The 25822-nt window shown below is 41.7% G+C and overlaps 2 protein-coding genes across 2 annotated transcripts in view; one reads left to right on the top strand and one right to left on the bottom strand.

Moving 5' to 3' along the window:
• Positions 1–9347, bottom strand: part of LOC306993218 (uncharacterized protein) — a 14670-nt gene extending 5323 nt beyond the window's left edge. The window contains exons 1-3 of the mRNA XM_079602859.1: positions 9206–9347; positions 8831–8896; positions 8381–8408 (exon numbers count right to left, since the gene is read on the bottom strand). Coding sequence (XP_079458985.1) covers positions 8381–8408; positions 8831–8896; positions 9206–9224 — 113 coding nt within the window. The 5' untranslated portion in view covers positions 9225–9347. The remainder of the gene's footprint in view (positions 1–8380; positions 8409–8830; positions 8897–9205) is intronic.
• Positions 9325–25822, top strand: LOC306993268 (uncharacterized protein). Its single transcript, XM_079602941.1, has 4 exons — positions 9325–9815; positions 11815–11923; positions 22934–22997; positions 23125–25822. Exons 2-4 carry the CDS (start codon positions 11857–11859, stop codon positions 23921–23923), a joined length of 930 nt encoding a protein of 309 aa, XP_079459067.1. The 5' UTR covers positions 9325–9815; positions 11815–11856; the 3' UTR covers positions 23924–25822.

Here is a 25822-nt window from a genome sequence, read left to right as displayed (position 1 = left end):
CTACATACATACACTACAACACTACATACATACACTACAACACTACATACATACACTACAACACTACATACATACACTACAACACTACATACTTACACTACAACACTACATACATACACTACAACACTACATACATACACTACAACACTACAACACTACATACTTACATACACTACAACACTACATACATACACTACAACACTACATACATACACTACAACACTACATACATACATACACTACAACACTACATACATACACTACAACACTACATACTTACACTACAACACTACATACATACACTACAACACTACATACATACACTACAACACTACATACATACATACACTACAACACTACATACATACACTACAACACTACATACATACACTACAACACTACATACTTACATACACTACAACACTACATACATACACTACAATATACTGGATATAAGTGGAGTTTCTGTGCGAGGGCGCCCTCTGGCGTCAGTGTGAGTGACACAGAAGTGTGTTTAGCATACAGTAATACTCACTCCATCCCATTTTGTGTAAAAATAGGAAAAAATTATAATTCTCTCTAAAGAAATGTGAGTTAACACATGATTACATAATATTTTCTTTAGTTTACCGTTTTTGATTTTGCATACCTTCTGACAGAAAATTAATGATCATAGTTAGCAAGTTTATCATATAAATATAATATTTAAGACCTTACTGATTAATTGTTATGTGGAAAGATTAGACCCAAAAGCGAAGATGCAAATAACAGTCTCTTTTAATGATGACAGAGAGAACAGTCCAAACAAAGTAAATCCTTTCTTCAGGAAAAAACAACAGAAATCCAGTCGTCAGTGACGATGCTCAAAAACAAAAGGCAGAAAGTCTCTTTGTCAAAAGGGGAACCGCAAACAGTCCGAGAAAGGGATCCGGCGGGCTCTTATCCACTGATCTCTTGAGCGGTAACGGGTTGGTGAGATGCACGCTCAGAATGCTGTTCAGCAACGGGCAGGCTGGACAGAGTGTAGAGCATATGATTAATATAAGCAAACGGAGACAGACCTGAACCAGGCTAGATGTATGACGGTCACAGACAAGACAGGACAGGACAGGAACAGCAGGTAATAGCAATCACACGCATACGTCTGGGTACGAAATAATCTGGCAAACAGCAGAGAAAAGGGGAAGCTAGAAGTAGCAACCATAATTAGAAGGAAGAGAGAGCAGGTGTGAGAGAGTGAGCTTGATAATGAGTAGCGATTAGAAACAGCTGAGGATGAGTGAAGGTGCGTGAAGTCTGTGTGTGTGTGCGTAATAGAGTGTGTGCGAGTACAACCAGAAGAGGGAGACAGAGAAGGCTACCAGACTCATGACAGTACCCCCCCCTCAACGAGCGCCTCCTGGCGCTCCCAAGGGAGGGGCCTGGTGGGTACGGAGGAAGTCATCAATGAGCGAGCGGTCCAGGATGTCCCGGGAAGGAATCCAGCTTCTCTCCTCAGGACCATACCCCTCCCAGTCTACCAGGAATTGATGTCCGCGACCCCGACGACGCATATCAAGGAGCTTGTGAACGGTGTAAATAGGGGCTCCCTCGATACGAACAGGGAGGGGAGGGGGGGTACGAGGAGGAGCGCGCACGACAGGTTTGATGCAAGAGACATGAAAAACAGGATGGATACGACGGAGATTGGGGGGGAGTCTCAATTTGACGGCGACAGGACTGATGACCTTGGAAATTTGATAAGGTCCGATGAAACGAGGAGTTAGTTTGCGGGAAGTGACCTGGAGAGGCAGGTTGAGGGTGGAAAGCCACACTCTCTGGCCACAAATGTATCTAGGACTCTTGACACGACGTTTGTTAGCGGTTCTTTGAGTACGTGCCCTCGAACGACAAAGAGCCGACCTAACCCGTCTCCAAGTTCGCTTACAACGCTGGATGAAGGACTTTACTGACGGAACATTGGATTCAGCATCCTGAGAGGAAAACAGAGGAGGCTGATACCCTAAGCAACAATGAAACGGGGAAAGACCGGTAGCGGACGTAGGCAGAGAATTATGGGCATATTCGGCCCAGGGCAGCTGTTCAGCCCAAGACGAGGGATTACGAAAAGCCAAGGTACGCAGGAGTCGACCGACGATCTGATTGGTGCGTTCAGCCTGCCCGTTAGTCTGGGGATGAAAACCAGACGAGAGGCTGACAGACGCACCGATCAGACGACAAAACTCCCTCCAGAACTGTGACGTGAACTGAGGCCCCCTATCTGAAACGACGTCTGAGGGGAGACCGTGAATCTTGAAAACGTGAGCGACCATTATCTGGGCCGTCTCTCTGGCAGAGGGAAGTTTAGCGAGAGGAATAAAGTGCGCGGACTTAGAAAAGCGATCCACCACAGTCAGGATGACGGTATTACCGGCCGACGAAGGGAGACCAGTAATAAAGTCCAGAGCGACATGAGACCAAGGACGAGACGGGACAGGGAGAGGTCTAAGAAGACCAGCCGGCGGAGAGTTACTTGACTTAGTTTGAGCACAAACCGTGCATGAGGCGATAAAGCGCCGTGCATCTCGTTCGAGAGTGGGCCACCAAAATCGTTGACGAATGGCAGAGAGAGTGCCCCTAACGCCGGGATGGACAGTCAATTTAGAGGAGTGAGCCCACTGAAGCACCGCTAAGCGCGCCGTAACGGGTACAAAGAGGAGATTCCTAGGAACATTGCGTGGAACGACGGAGCGGGACAGAGCGCGTTTAACTAATCTCTCGATTCCCCAGATAGCTGCACCAATTACTCGACCTGACGAAATGACCCCTTCAGGGGTTGGAGAAACGTCTGTGGAATCAAAGAGGCGAGAGAGAGCGTCGGGTTTAATGTTCTTAGAGCCTGGACGAAACGAAATAGTGAAATCGAAACGACCGAAAAACAAAGCCCAACGCGCTTGACGTGCATTTAGTCGTTTGGCGGAGCGGATGTACTCTAGGTTCTTATGGTCCGTCCAGACAACAAATGGAACGGTAGACCCCTCTAACCACTGTCGCCACTCCCCCAAAGCCAAACGGATGGCGAGCAGTTCACGATTACCGACATCGTAATTGCGTTCCGCGGGCGAGAGACGGTGGGAAAAATAAGCGCAAGGGTGAACCTTATCGTCAGAAAATGAGCGCTGGGACAGGATGGCTCCGACGCCCACCTCAGACGCGTCAACCTCGACTATAAATTGCCTCGTAATATCTGGCGTCACGAGAATGGGAGCGGAGGTAAACAAAGACTTTAAACGATCAAAAGCCTCTTGGGCAGACCTTGACCATTTAAAGCACGACTTGACTGACGTGAGGGCGGTAAGGGGCGCAGCTACTTGACTAAAGTTACGTATGAAACGGCGATAGAAATTTGAAAAACCAAGAAATCGCTGAAGCGCCACACGAGAGTCAGGAACTGGCCAATCAGTGACCGCCTGAACCTTAGTGGGGTCCATACTGATGCCCTCAGCCGAAATTACAGAACCGAGAAAAGTAACAGTCCGTGCGTGAAAAGAACATTTCTCAGCCTTAACAAAAAGACGATTCTCTAGGAGGCGCTGAAGGACTCGGCGTACGTGTTGTACGTGAACCTGGAGAGAGGGAGAGAAGATCAATATGTCGTCAAGATAAACAAAGACGAAAATATTGAGCATATCTCTGAGGACGTCATTGATTAAAGCTTGAAAAACAGCGGGAGCGTTGACCAGCCCGAACGGAAGAACCCGATATTCGAAGTGACCTAACGGAGTGTTAAACGCAGTCTTCCACTCGTCCCCCTCCTTAATGCGGAGAAGGTGGTACGCATTGCGCAGATCCAGTTTAGTGAAAATCTTTGCCCCTTGTAACAATTCAAAGGCAGATGACATAAGCGGTAAGGGATAGCGATTCTTCACGGTTATGTCATTGAGCCCCCTGTAATCTATACACGGGCGCAAAGAGCCGTCCTTTTTCTTAACAAAGAAAAACCCTGCGCCAGCCGGAGAAGAGGAAGCAACTATAGTACCGGCGCGGAGAGACTCTGAGAGATATTTCTCTAACGCATCACGCTCGGGAGCAGACAAGGAGAAAAGCCTCCCGCGGGGCGGAATAGTACCGGGACGGAGATCAATACTGCAATCGTAGGGACGGTGAGGAGGAAGAGAAGTGGCCCGAGAACGGCTGAAAACCGCCCGCAAATCATGATATTCCTCCGGAACCCCCGTCAAATCACCTGGCTCCTCCTGAAACACAGAGACAGTGGACACAGAAGGATTAGCAGACAATAAACATTCGACATGACAAGACAGATTCCAAGAGAGAATACTATTATTAGACCAGTTAATATGGGGGTTATGTTTAACTAGCCAGGGGTGTCCTAATACTACTGGGGAATAGGGAGAGTGAAAAACTAAAAAAGAAAGAGTTTCGTGGTGGTTGCCTGACACAGTGAGAGATAGGGGAATGGACCGCAAATGAACCTTAGGAAGGGAACTACCATCTAGGGCAAAAAGGGGAGTGGTCTCCTCACATCTCCTCAGGGGAATACCTTGTTTGCGTGCCCAAGTCTCGTCAAGGAAATTCCCTTCGGCACCAGAGTCTATCAATGCATTACAAGAAACGGAGGAACCAGACCAGTGCAGGTTAATGGGAATAATGGTGCATGATTTAGACGGAGAGATCAGAGAAGTAGCGCTCGCCAGTAGTCCCTCCTCTACTGGAGAGCGTTGGCTTTTACTGGGCAAGCGGATACGTAATGGTTGGCCGCCCCGCAATACATGCACAGCCGATTGTTGACACGGCGTTCCCTCTCCTTGGTGGAAATGCGAAGACCCCCAAGTTGCATAGGCTCCGGCTCAGAGTTGGCTGAAAAGGTAGCGGAGACGGTTGGAACGGCTGGTTGAGAGGCGTAATCCATTCCTCTGGTGCGACGGCGGAGATCAAACCGCTTCTCTACACGGATAGCCAGGTCGATCAGAGGATCAAGACGGGTGGGTAGTTCGCGAGCAATAACCTCATCCTTGATGCTGGCATTAAGCCCCTCTAAGAAGCGTGCGACAAGTGCTGGCTCATTCCATCCACAAGTGGTCGATAAGGTGCGGAACTCAATGGAGTAATCCACAACAGTCCGTCTTCCCTGGCGAAGAGAGGAAAGGATGCGGGAAGCCTCCTCCCCATGAGCGGAACGGTCAAACACACGTATCATCTCCTCTTTGAAGGAGTCAAAACAGGTAGTGAAATCCACCTCAGCCTCCCAGGCGGCGGTCCCCCACTCACGAGCACGTCCGGTCAAGAGAGAGATGACGTAAGCCACCCGGGCTCGCCCCCTGGAATAAGTAGTAGGTTGAAGGGAGAAAACCACCTCACATTGTGTGAGAAACGACCGACACTGAGTGGGCTCACCGGCATAGCACGGGGGATTGTTTACTCTGGGCTCTGGGGCTTCCGACGACCTGGAAGGAACACTTCTGAGCTGGTGGACTTGTAGGGACAGATCTGCGAGTTGGGCAGCCATCGTCTCAACCGCACGACGGGCGGAAGTCAGCTCCTCATTATGTCTGCCGAGCATGGCACCTTGCATCTCGACAGCTGCTTGAATCGGACTCTCATTCGCTGGGTCCATGTTGGCCAGATTATTCTGTTATGTGGAAAGATTAGACCCAAAAGCGAAGATGCAAATAACAGTCTCTTTTAATGATGACAGAGAGAACAGTCCAAACAAAGTAAATCCTTTCTTCAGGAAAAAACAACAGAAATCCAGTCGTCAGTGACGATGCTCAAAAACAAAAGGCAGAAAGTCTCTTTGTCAAAAGGGGAACCGCAAACAGTCCGAGAAAGGGATCCGGCGGGCTCTTATCCACTGATCTCTTGAGCGGTAACGGGTTGGTGAGATGCACGCTCAGAATGCTGTTCAGCAACGGGCAGGCTGGACAGAGTGTAGAGCATATGATTAATATAAGCAAACGGAGACAGACCTGAACCAGGCTAGATGTATGACGGTCACAGACAAGACAGGACAGGACAGGAACAGCAGGTAATAGCAATCACACGCATACGTCTGGGTACGAAATAATCTGGCAAACAGCAGAGAAAAGGGGAAGCTAGAAGTAGCAACCATAATTAGAAGGAAGAGAGAGCAGGTGTGAGAGAGTGAGCTTGATAATGAGTAGCGATTAGAAACAGCTGAGGATGAGTGAAGGTGCGTGAAGTCTGTGTGTGTGTGCGTAATAGAGTGTGTGCGAGTACAACCAGAAGAGGGAGACAGAGAAGGCTACCAGACTCATGACATTAATAGTCATAGGCTGCCTTCATGTTATTAGGTATTGTCATGTTATTTTTCAATTAATATTAAATTATTATTGGTATTATTTAATTATTATATTGTCATATTTATTCTTAAATTATTACAATAGTAACAATAGTAATATTTATTTTGTTTATAATAATAATAATAATAATATTCAAGCACACGATTTTGCGCCAAATTGTGCAGTCCCCAAACAAGCACAACACACTTGTTGTTCTTTATCATTTTGTTTTGTTTATTTGTTTTAAAAATCACTTTAAAAATCGTAATTGTAACCAGACAAATTACAATTAGATTTCCGTGCAGCCCTATATGCACAAGTTTTAATTTACAACACAATATTTTGATTTGATTTGATTTGATTTATTCAACAATAATCATAAACTTATACAATCATGCCAGAGGCAGTTCATATACATTTGAGTACAAATTGTTGAGGATAAAATACACAAAAAAGCCTCAGGCTTATTTCCATTGTGGTCCTCTACATGCATAAAATGAAACGAACAGTTCAGTGGGAATAAAATCAAAACAAGCAACTCACACCTTACAAATTCTTATGGGATCCTAATTGGAAAGCCATCTTTTAACTTCTCTTCTAAAGGGCCATGCCTCTTGTAATTGTTTTAAATGATCTGGCAATTCATTCCAAGCAACTGCACTTGAGTACAAAAACGAATTCTTCCCAACTACACTTTTAAACCTGTACAAATATATATTATTTATCCTTGCCCTTGTAGAAATACAATGAACATCTCTCACAAAAACATAGTATTCATACAAGTATTTAGGGACAGTTCTCTGAATAATTTTGTACACCATCATAATTTTAATAAACATTACTCTTTTATCCACTTTTAAAATACCCAATTCCCTGAAATGGTTATTATTAAGTTGCATACGAGGATGCAACCCCAGAACGATTCTGCACAACCTGTTCTGAGCCGTCTGTAATTTATTTTTAACATGTTTTTTAGAGCCACTATACCAAAAAGTTACTGCATAGTCGAAATGAGGTTGCACTAATGCACCAGCTAACATTGTCATTGTTTGTTTATCTAAATAAGCAGCCTGTCTTGCTAAAAATTTGATTCGATTATTTATTTTCGATAGAGCTACAGCTGCCATGCTATCTCCAGTCATTTTGTTATCAAGAATACATCCTAAAAATTTCACTTCTTGTTTAAAAGTAAAATATTCATCTCCCACCCTTATTTCTGAATTGGGACATTTCTTCAATTTAGCAGCAGAACCGAATAAAATAACCTCGGTTTTCCCTAAGTGCAAAAATAGCTTATTTTGAAAACACCACTTAGACACTTCTACAATTTCTCTTCTTAACTTGTTTTCTATTGTTTCTTTATTTTCATCAGTAACTATTATTATGGCATCATCCGCATATAATGATAAGTGGCTAGAACAGGCCATCTTTAAGTCATTTATATAAATTAAAAAAAGTAAGGGCCCTAAAACACTACCTTGTGGTACTCCACAAGAGATCGGCAAAGAGTCTGAGCACACTCCATTTATATCGACCAATTGACACCTATTTGTAAGATAGGATTTTATCCACTTACATGAATTAGAGTCAAAACCCATAGCATTTAATTTTAGCAACAGAATACTATGGTCAACTGTGTCGAAAGCTTTTCGTAAATCGAGCAGTACCATCCCACTTAATTTACCTTTGTCTATTCCTTTCTTTATATAATCCGTCAAATATAGAATAGTTGTCTCTGTGGAATGCAACCTTCTAAAACCAGACTGAAATTCATATAAAATATTAAAATTGGAAATATATTCTTCAATTTGGTCAAATAATATTTTTTCAAAAATTTTAGATAACGAAGACAGGATTGACACAGGCCTATAATTATTACACTCTAGCCTACTCCCTTTTTTAAAAAGAGGAAATATTTTAGCTTGTTTAAATTCAGCCGGTACCTTATTCTGGCAGATAGAGAGATTTAAAATGTGAGTAACCATGGGAGTTATAAAATTAGCAGCGTCTTTAATAAACTTAGCCTTATCAATAACTGATAATGTTTCACTTTTCTTTGTGTATGGAGTTAAGACACTTACCTGGATAAGTGGAACGGTCTCAGTTCATCTGTCACAGAGAAACACAATACAACATAAATTAATGATATTGTGGGTCATTCATCAGCAATGTGAACTTTAATAAAAAAAAGTGTTGGAGTCAAAGTAAATATTACTCTTTTAATTTAACTTAAATTCACATTAACTCAAAGAAAATAAATGTCTTAGCTGTGGTAACATTAGTGAAAAGCCAATTAAGGAATATCACAATATAATAGGACATAATGATTCAGTAGCATGACATAATGATGTTGCTTTAGTTCAATCAACAATGCTGATATTTAAGTATTTTACATGTCAGACAAGATTACTTTAATAAATAATCAATTATTATTATTATTATTATTTTACCTATGTCCTCAGATTGCGATTTGTTGCTTTATGTGGACACAAACTTAATAAGTGCATAATGTGCCTGATTGCTTGACTTACGGTTCACTGAAGGAAGCTTTTCAATTCTGCGATCATCACTGTCGTCAGGGTGAAGCTGGTGGGTCCCTGAAAGAGTTTCACTGCCTTGTATTAAGATTTTCAGCAAATGTGCATAATAATAATAGATGTTGCACGAGCACCTTTAATCTGCAGCGGTTCTTTAACAAAGTATTCAATTAATTATTTGATTTTGAGGACAAAACTTATCAGTCGATGTTCTCGACTTAAAATAAAACTTTGTTAAACTTCAGTGAAAACAACACTTGGAGAGCTTAATAAAAAATACAGTTGCCTCCGATGGACAATACGACTAAAGCAGAATTTCCAACATCACAAGCATTCAAATATTTTAAGAAAAAAAAAAAAAAATCTTACCAGAAATAAAACGCCACATATTTCACTCTACGACCAGTTCGTTATCAGCTCTGTGTCTTTCTTAAAAAAATGTAAACGTAACGAACCTAAAAAAGCAATTCTACACCGCACTGATCCGTTATAGAGAAAGTGAAACCACGATATGGGACGCGATGAGGGACAAACATCTCAAAACGAAATGCGTTTTCGCGTCGACATTCGGATTTGTTTGGAACTATTGAGAGCTACACGTATCACGTGACCGCGTGGCGGCGAGATCGCAGTGTGATCATCATATTCAAGATTTAACGGCTCTGGGCGGGACTCCGAGAGAGTGAAGCACGAAGAAGAAGAAGGGCGGAGCATTGAAAGTTTGCTGTTGTTCAGTTTGGCTAATTTTCAACGATTTAGACCTTAAATGTTTATCTTTTATTTATGTTACGAAAATAGTTTAGAACTAAATAGAATATATTAGTTCCGTATGTTAAGTATAATGTAGTTTCTATCGTCGCGCTTTAAAACTCAAGAATTTCTCCGTCAACTCGTGGACTTCAAGTGGATCGAGCTTCGGCTGTGTCATTTTTCATTAGGACGCAAAATACAGAAGTGCTTCGATCAACACTGCAACCAGGTTAGTCTGTGTAATGGGTTACTTGTATTTCAGATTGAATTTGCGAGGATTAAGTAAACTAGGCCTAATGACGCACCGAAAGCCTGACCAAACCGAAACTAAGTAGCCTACTCACTTGATGTAAGACTGTGTGTGGAATAGAAATATGCGTGAGCTCGTGAGTTGTGATAGGCTGTGATTAGAGTCTATATATCATTTTACTACGGTTCCCAGAAAGTTATTTGTTATGGTTGTTTTTGGTTAGCCAGGAAAGTTTTCTTAAAGTTCCCATAACGTTATATTATTCAAACCTTCACCTTACCTCAATTCATCTTTTTTTTACTGTAATAAAATACAACACTAATCGATAACAATAACAGTCAATGTTTTTGTCGATTCATTGTTTAATTGTTGTTTAAAAATATATATTATAATAACACAATTATTGGGTATTAATCGCATTCAAAACATGCGCAAAATGTGCAAGAACATTATAACAATAAACAAACTAACTAAATGCAACTTTAAAATTTGACTTTTATTTAACACTATTATTTGTAGATTGTGCACATTCAAAACATTTAGTACATTCACAAAAAAGTGTAAGAATTTTACAAATTAACTATTTTTAAATGTAATTTAACACCTTTCAAACACTTTTACTAGTGGGCTAATGTAGACCCTAATTGTAGATTATGCACGTGAAAGCCTCTTCCATCTTCAGCACAGTCATTTGTAAATATAACAAAGAATAGTAATATAACAAAGAAAACTAAAAAGTAATATTCTTGTTTATCGGCATTGAAAAGCAGAAGAAAAAGGAAATGAGAAAAGCTATATAAAAAAAAAAAAACATTTTTATCAGGCTCCTATATTTAGGTTCAGTAATAATAACAATATAACAATAATAACAATCAGTCATTGCCATTAAAGTGATATGACTGAACCTAAATAGAAGCCTGATAAAAATGCAAATTTTAAAAGAAATGTCAGACCGACTTAATTTAAGTCTTCAATTGTACTCAACTCAAATTATTATTATTATTATTATTATAGTAAACCTTTTTAGTAATTACTAGTTTAACAACGTAATGACAGTTTACCGCTAGATGTCACTGTTGAAAAGGGGCACTTGTTTTCAATATATAGATGCCAGAGAGCAGCGAGGTAAAAATAGCGATATATGCCATTTACAAAAAGTATATCAAATATAAATGGTTTACATTAACTGCAAATAGCAATAGATTATTTACGCTAAAGCGACAATAGCAGAATTTTTACCACGGGTCGAGTCCCTAAAGGGGCTTTTGCAAAAAAAAAAAAAAAAAAACTGCCATTTTATTGGAACAAAAGTGAGTGTATAATAGCATTAATTATTTAAGATTTATTTGCTAAAATTTTGGCTTTCTTTAGGGCAGTATATCCTACCTCTAATATCACGGCCGGATTATGTCTGCTTTAACTATAGCCTACTCCAGAGCACTCGTAGATCTATGATGACTTTCGACTACAATATGCTTTTTTGAAACAGACCGTAATATTAAGATCAGTCGTACAGTTTTTACACACTTCTTAGTCTTACGATGCTTTTGGGAAATCCAAAACACTCTAACCTGCCGCGCTTCGTATCTCTCTGTGCAAAATCCTTCCTTCCCGCTCTGTTAGAAAGCGGCTGTCATTTGCTGACGGAAAGCATGAAATTACCATAATAAGCCGTATATTGCCGAAAAGCGCATGTTGTCTACTGTCAGGGGCAATTTGAATGGTTTTCATAGTGCAAACGGTTGTTAGTTAATAATATGCAGATTTCTGTGGCGTGCAGTGCATTAACCAGGTACTTCTTCAATGGGATATTAAACCGGAATTAAATAAGGGTCAGTTCTGATTGTCTGTCACAGTTCAATGCCTTATACACTCTCAGACAGGAGAGATAATGTAATTGTGAATTCATTTGAGATAATCAAGCGGTGTTATTCTGGTATTTTGCTAATCCTGATTTTTTGTCACCCTTTATCTTTAGGCTGACAACACACGACTGATTGGTTAACTGGTATTAAAAAAGATGCATCAGCATCAGAGTGACTCTGGCTCCAGTGATGACAGCATGGACAATCCTCCTGTAATGAAATGTGAGTCAAAAATACATTATGAATTTTTAGCCACATTTTGCTCAGGCAGCTGTGAATTCAGTTTTTGCTCTGAAAGCTGTTTTTGAAAACGCATTTTTAAAGGACAAGTTTTGTATTTTACACTTAAAGCCCTGTTTACAGATCGTATCTGATGAAATAGAACGGTTAAGATTAAAATTTGGACACATGCTCCTGTCCCGAGAATTTTAGGTTTATTTCGCTTTTGTGGACCTATTTTTCCAAACGCGTCACACCCAGATTCTTCCGTTGAGAGCTTGAATAATAGACACCAGTTGGTGGTGATAATGCACCTTTGCCGATTGCAAGCAAACCGCTGGCATTTCATTGAATACACAGAAGAAGCAGAAGAAGAAGCGGCGGAGTAATACCGTACCTCACACAGCACATTCAATACAAGTCAATGGAGTTGGACAAAAACTACGATAAAACCTGTTGCATCTTTTTCAGCGATTTTTGAGAGTGCATATCAGTGAACACCCCTGACCACTCGGTGAGTTTCACGTTTTTGTAAACGAAAGTTTAATGTGTTTTTAGGAAGGAATCTTCCAGTGCACATAGACTGCCATTATGGGGGTGAGGGGGAAAGCGAAATAAAACGTCTCAGGTTACGAATGTAACCATAGTTCCCTGAGAAAGGGAACGAGACGATGCGTCGATGACGCTTTGGGAACGCGTACAGCGTGAACGAATCTGAAGCAGCTGTGTCAACTTAGTCCAAAGTAATGAATGAACGAGCGCCACGTGCGGGTGACGTCATGACCAGGATACAAAAGCGCACTCGGTGAAACCGGCACTTCAGCATAAACTTGCCGAAGCAAGACAATCCCAGGAATGCAGGAAGTATGGCAGGGCGACGCATCGTCTCGTTCCCTTTCTCAGGGAACTATGGTTACATTCGTAACCTGAGACGTTCCCTTTCGAGGGAACTCGCGATGCGTCGATGACGCTTTGGGAACGAGAATACCCAAACCGCCATAGTTACAAATGCCTGAGTGTAATACTGTCATCCAGAAAACACTAAGCACTAAGAACATGGGACCCTGGGGCAGCATCCAGGTCCAGGCTATAAAATCTGACGAATGTAAGCGGAGAGGACCAGCCCGCCGCATCACAAACGTCTTGGAGAGAAACTCCAGAAATTAAGGCTTTAGAGGCCGCCATACTTCTAGTGGAATGAGCCCTGACCACCAAAGGGCAAGGCTGGCCAGAGGACTCATAAGCAAGAGTAATAGCCTCAACTATCCACTTACTAACTGTCTGCTTAGAAGCGGGAAGACCTTTCTTGGGTGATCCGAAACAAACAAACAGCTGGTCGGCCTTCCTCCAAGAAGAAGACCGATGAACATAAGTGTCCAATGCTCGCACTGGACACAAGAGGTTCAACCTTTCCTGGTCCGATGAAGTGAACGGAGGAGGACAGAAAGCCTGCAGCACAATAGGCCTAGGAGTGATGGTAGGTACCTTAGGGACATAACCTTGCTTAGGGTATAAAAATGCCTTAACCATGCCTGGAGCGAACTCCAGGCAGGTAGGAGATACCGAAAGGGCCTGAAGATCTCCGACTCTCTTAAGGGAAGAAATGGCTAGGAGGAAAATAGTCTTAAAAGTAAGAAATTTTTCTGAGACCGACTCTAAGGGCTCAAACGGAGCCCCAGATAGGCCTTCTAGAACCAATGCCAAATCCCAAGCCGGCATCCTAGTACGAGTTGCAGGCCTTAGCCTCAGGGTGCCACGAAGGAAACGAGTAATCAGGGGGTCTCGACCCAAAGATGTACCCCCCACCGGGGTGTGGAAAGCCGCAATAGCCGCCACATAAACCTTCAAGGTGGACGGACATAAACCTGACGCAAAGCGCTCCTGCAGGAACTCCAGTACTGTGTTTACTGAACAGGAAACCGGATCCCACTGTCGCTGGTGACACCAAGAAGTGAAAACTCTCCACTTTAAAGTGTACAACTTCCTTGTAGCGGGCGCTCTGGAGCTTAGAATGGTCTCAACAACCTCGGCTGAGAGACCACTCTCTACGAATTGGGCCCCCTCAGAGGCCAAACCCATAGTTTCCAAATCTCTGGTCGGGGGTGAAATATCATGCCCCCGGCCTGAGACAGAAGGTCTCTCCTGATCGGGATCTCCAAGGGAGGACCGTCTAGGAGATGAATCAGGTCCGCAAACCAGATTCGACTCGGCCAGCGCGGAGCTACTAGTAAAAGGCTTACTCCGCATTGGCGGACTCGCTCCAGAACTCCTGGGAGCAGAGCAACAGGGGGAAAGGCGTACAGCCGTAGCCTCGGCCACGTCTGTACCATAGCATCCAGCCCCAGGGGGGCTGGGTGAGTAAGGGAGAACCAAAGTGGACAGTGCGTCGTGTGCTGAGACGCAAACAGGTCCACTTGAGCCTGGCCATAAAACTCCCATATCTTCTCCACCGCCTCGGGGTGGAGTCTCCAATCCCCTGGCCTCAGCTCCTGCCTCGACAGGACGTCTGCTCCAATATTCTGTACCCCCGGAATATACACTGCCCTCAGAGAGCGTAATTTCCCTAGGGACCATAGGAGGATCTGGTGCGCCAACTTGTACAGTGGACGCGACCGTAGACCTCCTTGGCGATTCAGATAAGAGACCACCGATGTGTTGTCTGTCCGGACAAGCACATGGTGGCCCCTCAGGTCTGGGAGGAAGTGCCTCAACGCATTGAAAACAGCCATCATCTCCAGGCAATTTATGTGCCAAGAGAGATGATGACTCCTCCACAGACCCTGAGCTGAGCGGCCTTCCATTACCGCTCCCCAGCCGGTGAGGGAAGCATCTGTCGAGATAGCAACTCGATGACAAAGAGCCCCCAACACCGGACCCTGGGACAGGAACCAATGTTTCCTCCACATAACCAAGGCGCGGAGACACCGCCGCGTGATCTTGATTACCCGAAGTGGGTTTCCCCTCGGGGAGAACCCTCTGGTCCTGAGCCACCACTGCAAAGGTCTCATGTACAGCAGGCCAAAGGGTATCACATTGGACGCCGCTGCCATGAGACCCAACAGTCTCTCGAACTGTTTTACAGTGCGTGACTGGCCTAGCTTTAGCTCTTTCGTGGCTGTCAGGATAGCAGCTACACGAGCGGGCGATAGAGTGGCCCGCATCGTGACTGAATCCCATACCACACCAAGAAAAGTGGTCCTCTGTAATGGAGACAGCACACTCTTCTTGGCGTTGAGCCTCAACCCCAATTTCCGCATATGAGCGAGAACAACACCTCGGTGCCGAACCGCTAACTGCTCTGATTCCGCTAGAATCAGCCAGTCGTCTATGTAGTTCAGAATACGTATGCCCTGCAGCCTGAGCGGGGCCAGAGCTGCATCTACGCATTTCGTGAACGTGCGGGGTGATAGTGCTAGACCGAACGGAAGTACCCGATACTGGTATTCTTTGCCCCCAAAAGAAAACCTCAGGAACTTCCTGTGCTGAGGGAGGATGGAGATATGGAAGTAAGCGTCTTTCAGATCTATTGTAACAAACCAGTCCTCGGATCTGATTTGAGTCACAATCTGCTTGAGTGTCAGCATCTTGAACTTGAGTTTCTGTACTGTACGATTCAACAGACGAAGATCTAAAATGGGACGCAACCCCCCATCCTTTTTTGGAACTATGAAATAGCGGCTGTAAAAACCCGATTCCCTGTCGGGTGGATACACCTGCTCTATAGCCCTCTTGGCTAACAGAGCTTTCACCTCTTGCTCCATCACCAGAGCCTGCTCGGAATGCACTAACGTGAGCAACACCCCGTTGTAGCGAGGAGGACGAGAACCGAACTGGATTCTGTATCCTCTCTCTACAATATGCAGGACCCATCGAGAAATATTTGGCAGAATCTTCCACTCTGACAGAAAATCTACTAAGGGAACCAGCCCCTCGGGGCTGGTCTCTGGTGTAACTGAGACACTCAGCTCGGGGACCTGAAACATACCGGCAGGAACTACCCGAACTGACTGTTTTTGAACCCCCCTCAGAAGGTTCATGTCCGACGCAATGTCGGGTCGACATTGCGCCAGACATACGCTGGGAACCACTGCGCCCCGAAGCACCAAGGGTGGCGGGGTTGGCAGAATGGTCCCCTGAGGACACCGAGGTGGAACGGACACCGTATTCTGAGGTGTGACCCGCTGCACCCCGGGTGGGGCTGCCCTCACTGGACTGACGCCATTGGCGTCAGGACCTTTTCTTTTGCGCCTTCTTAGCCTGAAGAACGGTCCTCAGATCCGGCTTCGGCTTAGAAGACTTCGGTTGAGAGTGTTGCGTCTGCTTCCAGTATTTTTGCGGAGGTGCACGAGACGCAACACTCTCCTTTTGCTGACCTCTATATGAGGAGCCTGACGGCTGGGGCTGCTCACGCACAGCAGCCCCAGGGGGTTGGACTCGGCGAGGGAGAAATTTTTTAAAAGCCTCTGACTGTTTTTTAGCCTCCTGGAATCTATCGACGACCGAATTGACGGAGTCGCCGAAGAGACCAGAAGGCTCGACAGGAGCATCAAGCAGAAAAGAACGATCTTTGTCCTTTAGATCTGCCAGATTCAGCCAGAGGTGCCTCTCAGTGGCTACAAGGGCTGCCATAGACCGCCCGATTGCTCTGGCGGTCTCCTTAGTAGCCCTGAGAGATAAATCTGTGGCCCGACGAAGTTCTCGAACCTCCTCGGGACCAACTCCCTCACTTTTATCCAAATCCCCCAGCAGCTCAGCCTGATATGCCTGGAGCAGTGCCATAGTGTGCAGACACGCTCCAGCCTGACCTGCTGCCGTATATGCTTTGCCCACTAATGTAGATGTCGTTTTTAATGGCTTAGTGGGCAAAGCCGAGGTCTTCAGAGACGATGCTGAACCGGGTGACAGATAACTCGCGAGCGTCTGTTCAGCTCGGGGCATCGACTCATAACCATGCTCTCTCAGCCCTCTAATCCCCGAATAAATATGCACTTGAGGACTAAAGAGCCGAGAAGAATATGGTTTATCCCATGATCTAGACAGCTCACTGTGAAGATCAGGGAAAAATGGAAGACCTCGTGGTGGAAGTGAAACATTAGATGGTAAGAAGCGCTCGTCTAATTTGCTTTTCGGACGAGCGCCCCTTTTCTCGGCTGGCCATTCAATATGTAATTTATCCACAGCACGAGTTATCACTTCCACCAGCTCCTCATATGCTGGAGAAGAGGATGGCGAGTCCCCTTCTCCAGTGATTGTGTCACTGCCAATGCTTAGTACATCTACCTCCTCGGAGCTAGAGCACTGAAGCATTGGGCTCTCTACCCGGGCGGAAGAAGCCGCAGAGCGGGCTTCCGACACCGGAGAGAGAGCGCTGGATCTCCCAGGACAGGAAGGAGATAAGGTCCTCGGACCCGTCTCCAACCCTTCTGAGAGATCCTTTTGCGATCCCCAGGAATGCATTCTCCGTGTTGCCTCGGCAACAGCGGGTCCTGCACCCTGAGGATCGCGAGCCTGACCACTCTCCTCAAAGAGTGACAGACGGGAGCGGAGCATGCGAAGCGGAAGCTTCTCACAATGATGGCAGTCAGCCCCCTCGAAGGCTGACACCGCATGCTCCACTCCCAAACACATTACACACAGCTCGTGTGTGTCCCCACCCGTTAAATAACGCGGGCAGGGAGAAGCACACAGCCTGTATAATTGTTTCGCCATAATATCCACAAAATATATATATATAAATCACGGACAACAGTAAATAGACAGACAGTCAGACACACAGATTGTTTTGCTGAGGCAAAAAAGCTGAAGTGCCGGTTTCACCGAGTGCGCTTTTGTATCCTGGTCATGACGTCACCCGCACGTGGCGCTCGTTCATTCATTACTTTGGACTAAGTTGACACAGCTGCTTCAGATTCGTTCACGCTGTACGCGTTCCCAAAGCGTCATCGACGCATCGCGAGTTCCCTCGAAAGGGAACTAAGATTCTCGGGACAGCAGCATGTGTCCAAAATTTTCTATTTCATCAGATACGATCTGTAAACAGGGCTTTAAGTGTAAAATACCGAACTTGTCCTTTAAGTCATTACAAAGAGGGTAACAGTATTATGCAGTAAGCAAAATCTATTTTCAGATATGTGAGCAAAACAGGGCAGAAGCTCTTCTTTACTGATATAGTTAAAAGCCTACACCCTGTTAAAATAGCTGAGGTAAAACAATTAAACTAAGATAAATCATATCACAACCTTTAATGCAAAAAAATACAACCTATGTTATGCACTGAAAACAGTAAATCTCTGAAAGTGACATTTTGGAGAAAAGATAAAAATTAAAACTGAAGTATCCACAATCTTATAATTGACTATTTTCTGAATGAACTATCATCAAGCTCGTGTGAAATAGTCCCACCTGTCTTCAGTAGGGATGTGCAGTAGTTCAGCTGCTACTGACAACACTGAAAACAATAGTTGATTACACAAAAATATAGTTTTTAAAGTTATTTACTAAAGTTTTTAGCATTCAAACTTCTGTGGTTTTGATGATACTGTGACGAGCGTCTTAATGAAGGTCAGATGCACACTTTACCATTCTCATGTTCCATGAAAGAGATCTGGAAACATTACAAGGAGCTGACAAAGTTTACCATTCACCAATTCCCGTATCCTCTTTCCCTGAACCTTGAACTGTGTTAGTGTTACATAAACAAAAAAAAGTGATAAAATACGTTAAAAAAAAAAATACTGTTTTTAAAAGTCTATCTGTAGCGGAAACTAAATGTTTTTATTTTACCTCAGCTCTCCCATGCATTGTCTTTGTGTCAGTCGTGCTGAGCTCAGAAATGACCGCTCAAAAGACAAGCAAGGCGTAGGAATATTTTTAATTAGAAGAAAATGGAAAAGTTGTATGTTGTCATGTCAAACTGACAAAAAATAATCTGTAACCATATTCAGCACAGGCACGTACTGTATGTGTTATCATGACATCATACACACGTTACCCTCAAGTTCTAGTTTTATTTTGTAAGAACCAAACAAACACCAAAGACGCTTTAAAGGGTCATGAAACCCCAAAACTCATTTTTAGAGATGTGAACATATGAACGCACACCGAACGCGAATAGAGCGTCTGGCGCGAGTGATTTCAATGTTTAAGTCAATGTGAAGACGCGTTTACGCACGTCTGGAGGTCCTGCGACGCGAATGAGGCGTTTAGCGCGGCGCGGTAGACGCGAATTCACCTCATTCGCGCGTCCAGTTTTTTTTTTTTTTTTACTGAGTAGGCCTAACAATCATCATTTTCCCAGATAGTGTATAGTTTTTTAAGCAGTCTATTATCTCAAACAGCCTGAAAAATAGTGCATTTAGCTGACGTAAATGGTAAAAAAATCTCCCAGGGGAGTAGGCCCCCGGACCCCCCTAGGTTTGGGCTAAGCCCCGAATGTTTACATCATCTGCCTCCGCCCCTGACTGAAAACACTAAAAGCACTCATAAATGTTGTCAATAAGTGGAAATTGGTTATTTTTTGCGTTTTCCAGAGCAATTTCGTGCTTCCGGGTTGAAAAGCAAAGTCGAACCAGCGTTAGTGAATGTGAGGTAGAAGCGTTTATTTGGAGTGTGTGTTTGGCTGCCGGGACAATTCTACGTCAGTTGACCCTGAGCGACTCTCTGCATATATTCATGAGAAAGAGCTCGTTCAATCCAATCACTGAGCTGTATTTAGAGATGCACCGATCCGACATTTTTGCCGGATCGGGTATCGGTCAGACGAGGCCGATCCAAATCCGATATTGTGCGTATACTATTCTGGGCCCCACAAACAAAACATTTGCAAAAAATGATAAAGCACCATAAAGTTGTCGTGCACTATATTATAAGTGTTCTGAAGCCATTATATAGTATAATGTGAGATATAAATTAATATTTAAGTAATTAAATTCAAGATCACATACACTTTTCCCTCCGCTGCGGCTGTCAGTCATTCTCCATTCAGCATCAAGCAGCGCGTCGCGTTTGGTTACGACGGTCAACACGATGAAAAACTCTCTCCAAGATGATTCAATGTTACTATAATTATACTTGATCTGTAGATAAAGGTCTATGGTTTTGCATTAAACAACTTTATCTTGCTGGACTTTATTGCTGTACCTTAACTACTTTCTACCGGGTGTCTGTCTCTCACAACACTGGAGTCAGAGCACTATAACTGTTCTTCACGCGCACAGTAACTGACATTTAAAACTGTTAAAAGAAAATGCTCAATAAACTATTGCATAGATAGATATTGTATAATACACTACGCATCAATATGTATCACTGCGGTGAAGTGTCGCCCGGTTACGTCAAACTTCATACACTCACTGGAGGATCCTGACAACAATATCACGGAGGAAAACTTTAAATATTTCGACTTCGCTTTCATTTCGGACCATCTTCAAAAATACATAAAAATCCCCGAAACAAATGATTTTACCAAGCATTTATCAAAGTATGAAATCCACACTTTTAATCCCTTACACACAATTAGTGCTCTTGAAATACGAAATGGAGGCGGATTGAATTCTCTCCGGGTCCGGATCCGGAACAATTGTCAAAAAAGTAACTGCCTTTTATTATTTCAGATAAACTCACCTGTTGTTTGTTCAGAGACTGCAGAGTTCGTAAATGTAATGAGAATATTATTAGGGTTAAATTTTTAAGCCTCAACCTTTTTCTCAGAGGTCATATTTTAATATTCAATGTGTCTGTAAAAAAATTAATATATATATATATATATATATATATATATATATATATATATATATATATATATATATATTTTAACTTTTTCGATCTCTGAGGTGTGAATGACTAGACTAAAACAGGGTGGTTTTATGACACTTTAATATATTATGTGTTTTATTAGACAGGTGAAAAACTGTTTGGATATATTCATCGACCGAAAACTGATCATTGTTATACAGCTCGACACAGTTCGTCTTTTTGTTTAAATCTTGTTTTCTTGATTAACCGCGATTGTACCATGTAGTTTTACCATGTATAATATCGATCTAGCTCACTGCATTGTATAATAAGTGTCTCATATAGTAGCCGCCGAGCGAATACACAGAGTAGCATTATAACAACTTTCAACACACTCAAATGTATATGATAAAACAGCACTGCGTTTCCCCATGAAGAACCAGAAGCGGTGTAATAAAAGCTCCACTGCTCTCGAGCCGTGTGTCACGCTCGTCTCTCATTAGCAATCTCTCCAGCGGCTTTTGTAACGTTGATATATCTTTAATACATTATCCATGAATATGATTTCTGCCCGAGTCCTGTCATATTCTCTACCGGCTGTAGAGGTGAAGACAACAACTCCCATAAATCCATGATTTCACAAAATCAAGCGCCATTGTTTTGAATAAGCGACCTCTAGCGGTGAAACATAACATAGTATGCCTTTAAAATAATCAGTGTCATTGTTTTGTGTCAAGATTTACACCAGTAATGTTTTTTTCTCTAAAGCCGGGTTCACACTGTGCAATTTATAATAGTCCTTTATGATTGTCGCTTGTTGCGATGTAAGCTATGTCACACTGTAAGATCTCAGTTGTCTCTGGATTTAAACATTCTTAGAAATATTTGGGATAATGTAAGAGTACACGAATCAACAAAATATATAACATTGTTCTAGTGGTTTTTGGATATTTTAATCCAAAAATATGGCATAGTGTGCCTTTAAGGTAGGGATGGGACTATTACCGGTTTCACGATAAACTACGATAAAATGTACTGACGGTTAGTATTACCATCTAAAATGTAATTATCATTAAAACCGTGTTTGATTATCGCGATTTTAATAACTCACTGTAAATCCTGTCCAGCCAGCAACAGTCTGACGCAGGCGCAGCGCGCAATGTTTTTTTTTTTTTATTCGAGAAGGAATGGCGGATGGCAGTGAATTTTCAGCCTTTTAAGAGGACCAAATCTGAGGTGTGGTTAGGCTTTTACAAAAGTCCCGAGGGAAACTTAATCGAGGATGGTCACCTTGTCTGCAGAACAAAAAGTCGCTGAAACACTTCAAATCTGCCGAGTCGTCTTGTGTGACCACCACCCACTGTTGTATAGCGAACGCAAGGCAAGTTATCTTTGACCTCAATACCAAAACTACGTCTGGGAAATAATTAGGTGCAAAATGTTGTTTTGAGTTGAAATATTGTTTCTCACTCGCTTGAAATAAACGTGAAGCTTCCGCAAAAAAAAGTTCGCAGCGAGTGGCTTTGAACCAAAGACGAACGAACAAGTTCAAGCAAGACTACTATTAGTATTAAGAGTGACATTTAAGGAATATTAATGTATAGATTCATTGTAAGTTACACTTATTAGACAGATTTTTTTTTTTTTAAACACATAATTACGGGGACATATTGAATTGAGATTAATGTTTTAAATCTTACCCGTTTATAAATCGATTTTGTTCAGCGTACAAAACAATCGTCCAGACAAGATGATCACAACAATATTATTCAAACAATATATTTGAATGAAACGAGAGTGCGCGTCCGTTGATACATAGATGTGCGCTGTGTTATAATGCGTTGCTATTGACGACGGTCATTATAATGAAGGATATGTCACAGGATATAATCTTGCTTTAAAAAGTGCATAGAGCTGCTTGTTTTATTTGTTTGTTGATTTTCAAATATGAAACTTGTTGAAATGTTTTCAGTGTGAGCATCAGTTCTTTTTAAACACTTTCATCTCGTTTTAACAAAACCGTGATAATATTGATAATCACGATAATTTTGGTCACTATAATCGTGATATGAAATTTTCATACCGTCCCATCCCTACTTTAAGGTATGCTTTCAGTTAAAACAGCTCAAACATGCATTTTAGTCTGGGACTAGATTTAAGCCTTGTCTGTGAAACTGTAGGTCAGTTTTATAAAATATGTTTTGCAGGAAGATGATCCACTACTAAGGGATCACTGGTCTTAAAAAAAGATAATGTTTTCTCTTTTTTTATTAATTACAGCATCAATGAGATCACGTAGACACTACCACCGGCGCCGCAGCATTGAGGGACTGCCTGATGTGTTGTGAGAGACATGTTATGTTGTGTTTTATGTTATTATATATATATATATATATATATATATATATATATATATATATATACATATACATAAAGTATGTGTCTCTGTGTTTCTTTCTTTCTTTCTGTAGATCTGATGTTATTCATCTGGAAGAGGAACTGAAAAAACTCCATGTGGAAATGTCTCCTAAATGCCAGGAGAATATAAAGAATATGAAACAGCTTGTCCAAGGGTTTGAAGTAGATTACAGATCTGATGTTCAAGTCTTTACAGGAGGAGCAGTAACAGCAGGTGTTGGTGCCGGTGGCCTAATTGCGGGACTTGCTTTATCTTTTTTTACTATGGGGGCTTCAGGCATTGCTGCTGGAATAGTAGCTCTTCTTGCAGCCGGTGCAATTTTTAATGCTATTGGGAATTTCAAGAAAAAACAGCAGGAGAAGAACTTAAATAAATCCTTGGAGAACGAACTGACAGAATTACAGAATAAAATCAGCCCTGTGATTGATGTATTAAAAAAGATGTTTAATTGTGTTCAGGAGATACTGAGAAACCCCACGCTATCAGAGCACAAAGCCAATGAAATACGTGAACGTTTTTCCTACTGCTTTGAGAAAATGCATCTTTTCCAGATAAATGACAACAGAGAAGCAAGAACACCAATGTCTGAAAGCTTGCATTTTACTGGAGACCTTTCAAAAACTTTTGCTGAGATTAGCAGTATGCTTGAACTTCTTGAAGAGATTCTTGAAGATGGCGATGAGGCGCACAGTGACAGGCCTGCAGACACAGACACAGAAAAAAAAATGGAAAAGGAGTTTAAGGAAAAGTCAGAGAAATTCATTGATGAAATGAAGAAAGGAATTAATCAGTTAGAGAACGTCTTGAATGAAATTGGCCATATAAAAAAAAAAATATGTAATACAATCTGATTAACTATATGAACAGTTGAGACAATACTGGTTACTCGAACCACCTAACAGAGAACAACAGCCTGACAACACACACATCTTTACCAGTGTTGGGGTGACACATTACAAGTAACTTGAGTAATGTAATCAGATTACTTTTTGTCAAGTAACTAGTAAAGTAACTCATTTATTGACAGAGCTATGTTGAGACAAATCAAGAGTAAGTGCAGAGGTGTTGTGTGCGCTGTGTGTAAACATGATGGTTATTGAAGTTTTAGAATAAATGTAAGCATGCATTTACACATCTTGCTTGCAAAAAAAAAACTGATTCAGTATTTCTCAAAATGAATAAAAAAAACAGTAAATATTACACACATCACCAATAATTAAATATATTAAATTACACAAAAATACTTTATGTATTTAATATCACTTAATTAACCAATGTCTTTGCCACTGACTTTCAGTGATTAACTTCAACCATACTAATAAGCAAAAAGAACTTTGTATATAAATAACTATTTTTTTAATGTTTTTTTTATTAAGTAATATTGTTGAACTTGTTTTTCCTGCATCCTATTCTTCAACCCAGAATGGCTGAAAGGTTTATTTTTATTTTTATATACAGTACAGGAGTGAATTTGCGTTTCCTTCAGGCCGAGGATTATTCATTCCAATACATTTAAAGAGCCGTTACATGTGCCAAAAAACAGCAATGTAGCACATTATATTCCATAAATAGTAACTTAAGCAATTAGTTACTTTTTTAGGGAGTAACGAGTAACAATATTGTAATGCATTACTTAAAAAAAAATAAAAAAATCCCCAAAACTGATTATTATGCTGAATTATATGAACATCCCACTGTCCCACAATAATTAATGTTACTATGAATCGCCATAGTGTGATTATTTCAACTCCTTTCAATGTAAAGCATTTTGAATAACTGTTTTGATTTTCCTTGCTCTCATTTTGTGATTATTTTTATTCCTTTCTGTGTAAAGCACTTTGAAATGCCATAGTATAGTATGAAATGTGCTGAAATGTGCTATAAATCAACTTTCCTTGCCTTACTATTGTCAAAAGGTAGAATTAAATGGATATAGCTTTACAGGATTTCACTGAAAAAGTTTTTTGCTCAGGAATTCTTTGTGACGTGCAGAAATTTACAGTGATTTTGCTCTGGATTTTCAATTTTATTAATTATTTTGTATTCATACTGTTCTTTAAATTAAATCACTTTCATTTATAAGAGTAAACTTATTTTATTGTTAAAATTGTTGTGTTAAATCTTCATCAAATCAAAACTTTTGATGTGGGCCTAAAATCACCTTCATGCTTTTTACAAGGCCAAAAAAAGCTCTTTCTGTTTTTTTTTTCACCATTGTCCAATTTACGTCCACCTGCTGGCCAGAGTGAATCACATGTAAACAAGAAGATAATGTATGATGTAAAAAGCATATTACAGACTGGGAAACAAATGTGATTAATAATTTGGCAATAATATTGTTTTATTAATTAAGTAATAAATGTGAGTTTATTTTTACTAATAATTTGTGGTTAATGTTTTTGTCAGTTCAACTTAGTAAATGTACTTCATGTGGTAACATCTACCAAAACTGGTTTCCAAAGCATGCTGAAAACGTGTAACGGTCACCAGCTGGAGTGCCCTTGAGAGCCACCAGAGGGCTCCACATCAGACTATGACATTCTCTCACAAACTACATTTCCCATAATTCACTGCTCGGACTCATCGTCCATTATCTCAATCACCTGTGTCTCATTATCATTATCTGCTCTGCATTAATGATCGAAATAAGTGAATGTTGTCATTTTGTGTATATTGTGTACTTTATTTGTATCACTTTCATAACAAAACAATAAAATGAACACAAAAAAATTTATTTGAATAAAATGCAG

Source organism: Phoxinus phoxinus (genome assembly GCF_949152265.1).
Source record: "Phoxinus phoxinus genome assembly, chromosome: 2".
In the NCBI taxonomy this organism is placed as follows: Eukaryota; Metazoa; Chordata; class Actinopteri; order Cypriniformes; family Leuciscidae; genus Phoxinus; species Phoxinus phoxinus.
This window is presented reverse-complemented; position numbering and strand designations above follow the sequence as displayed.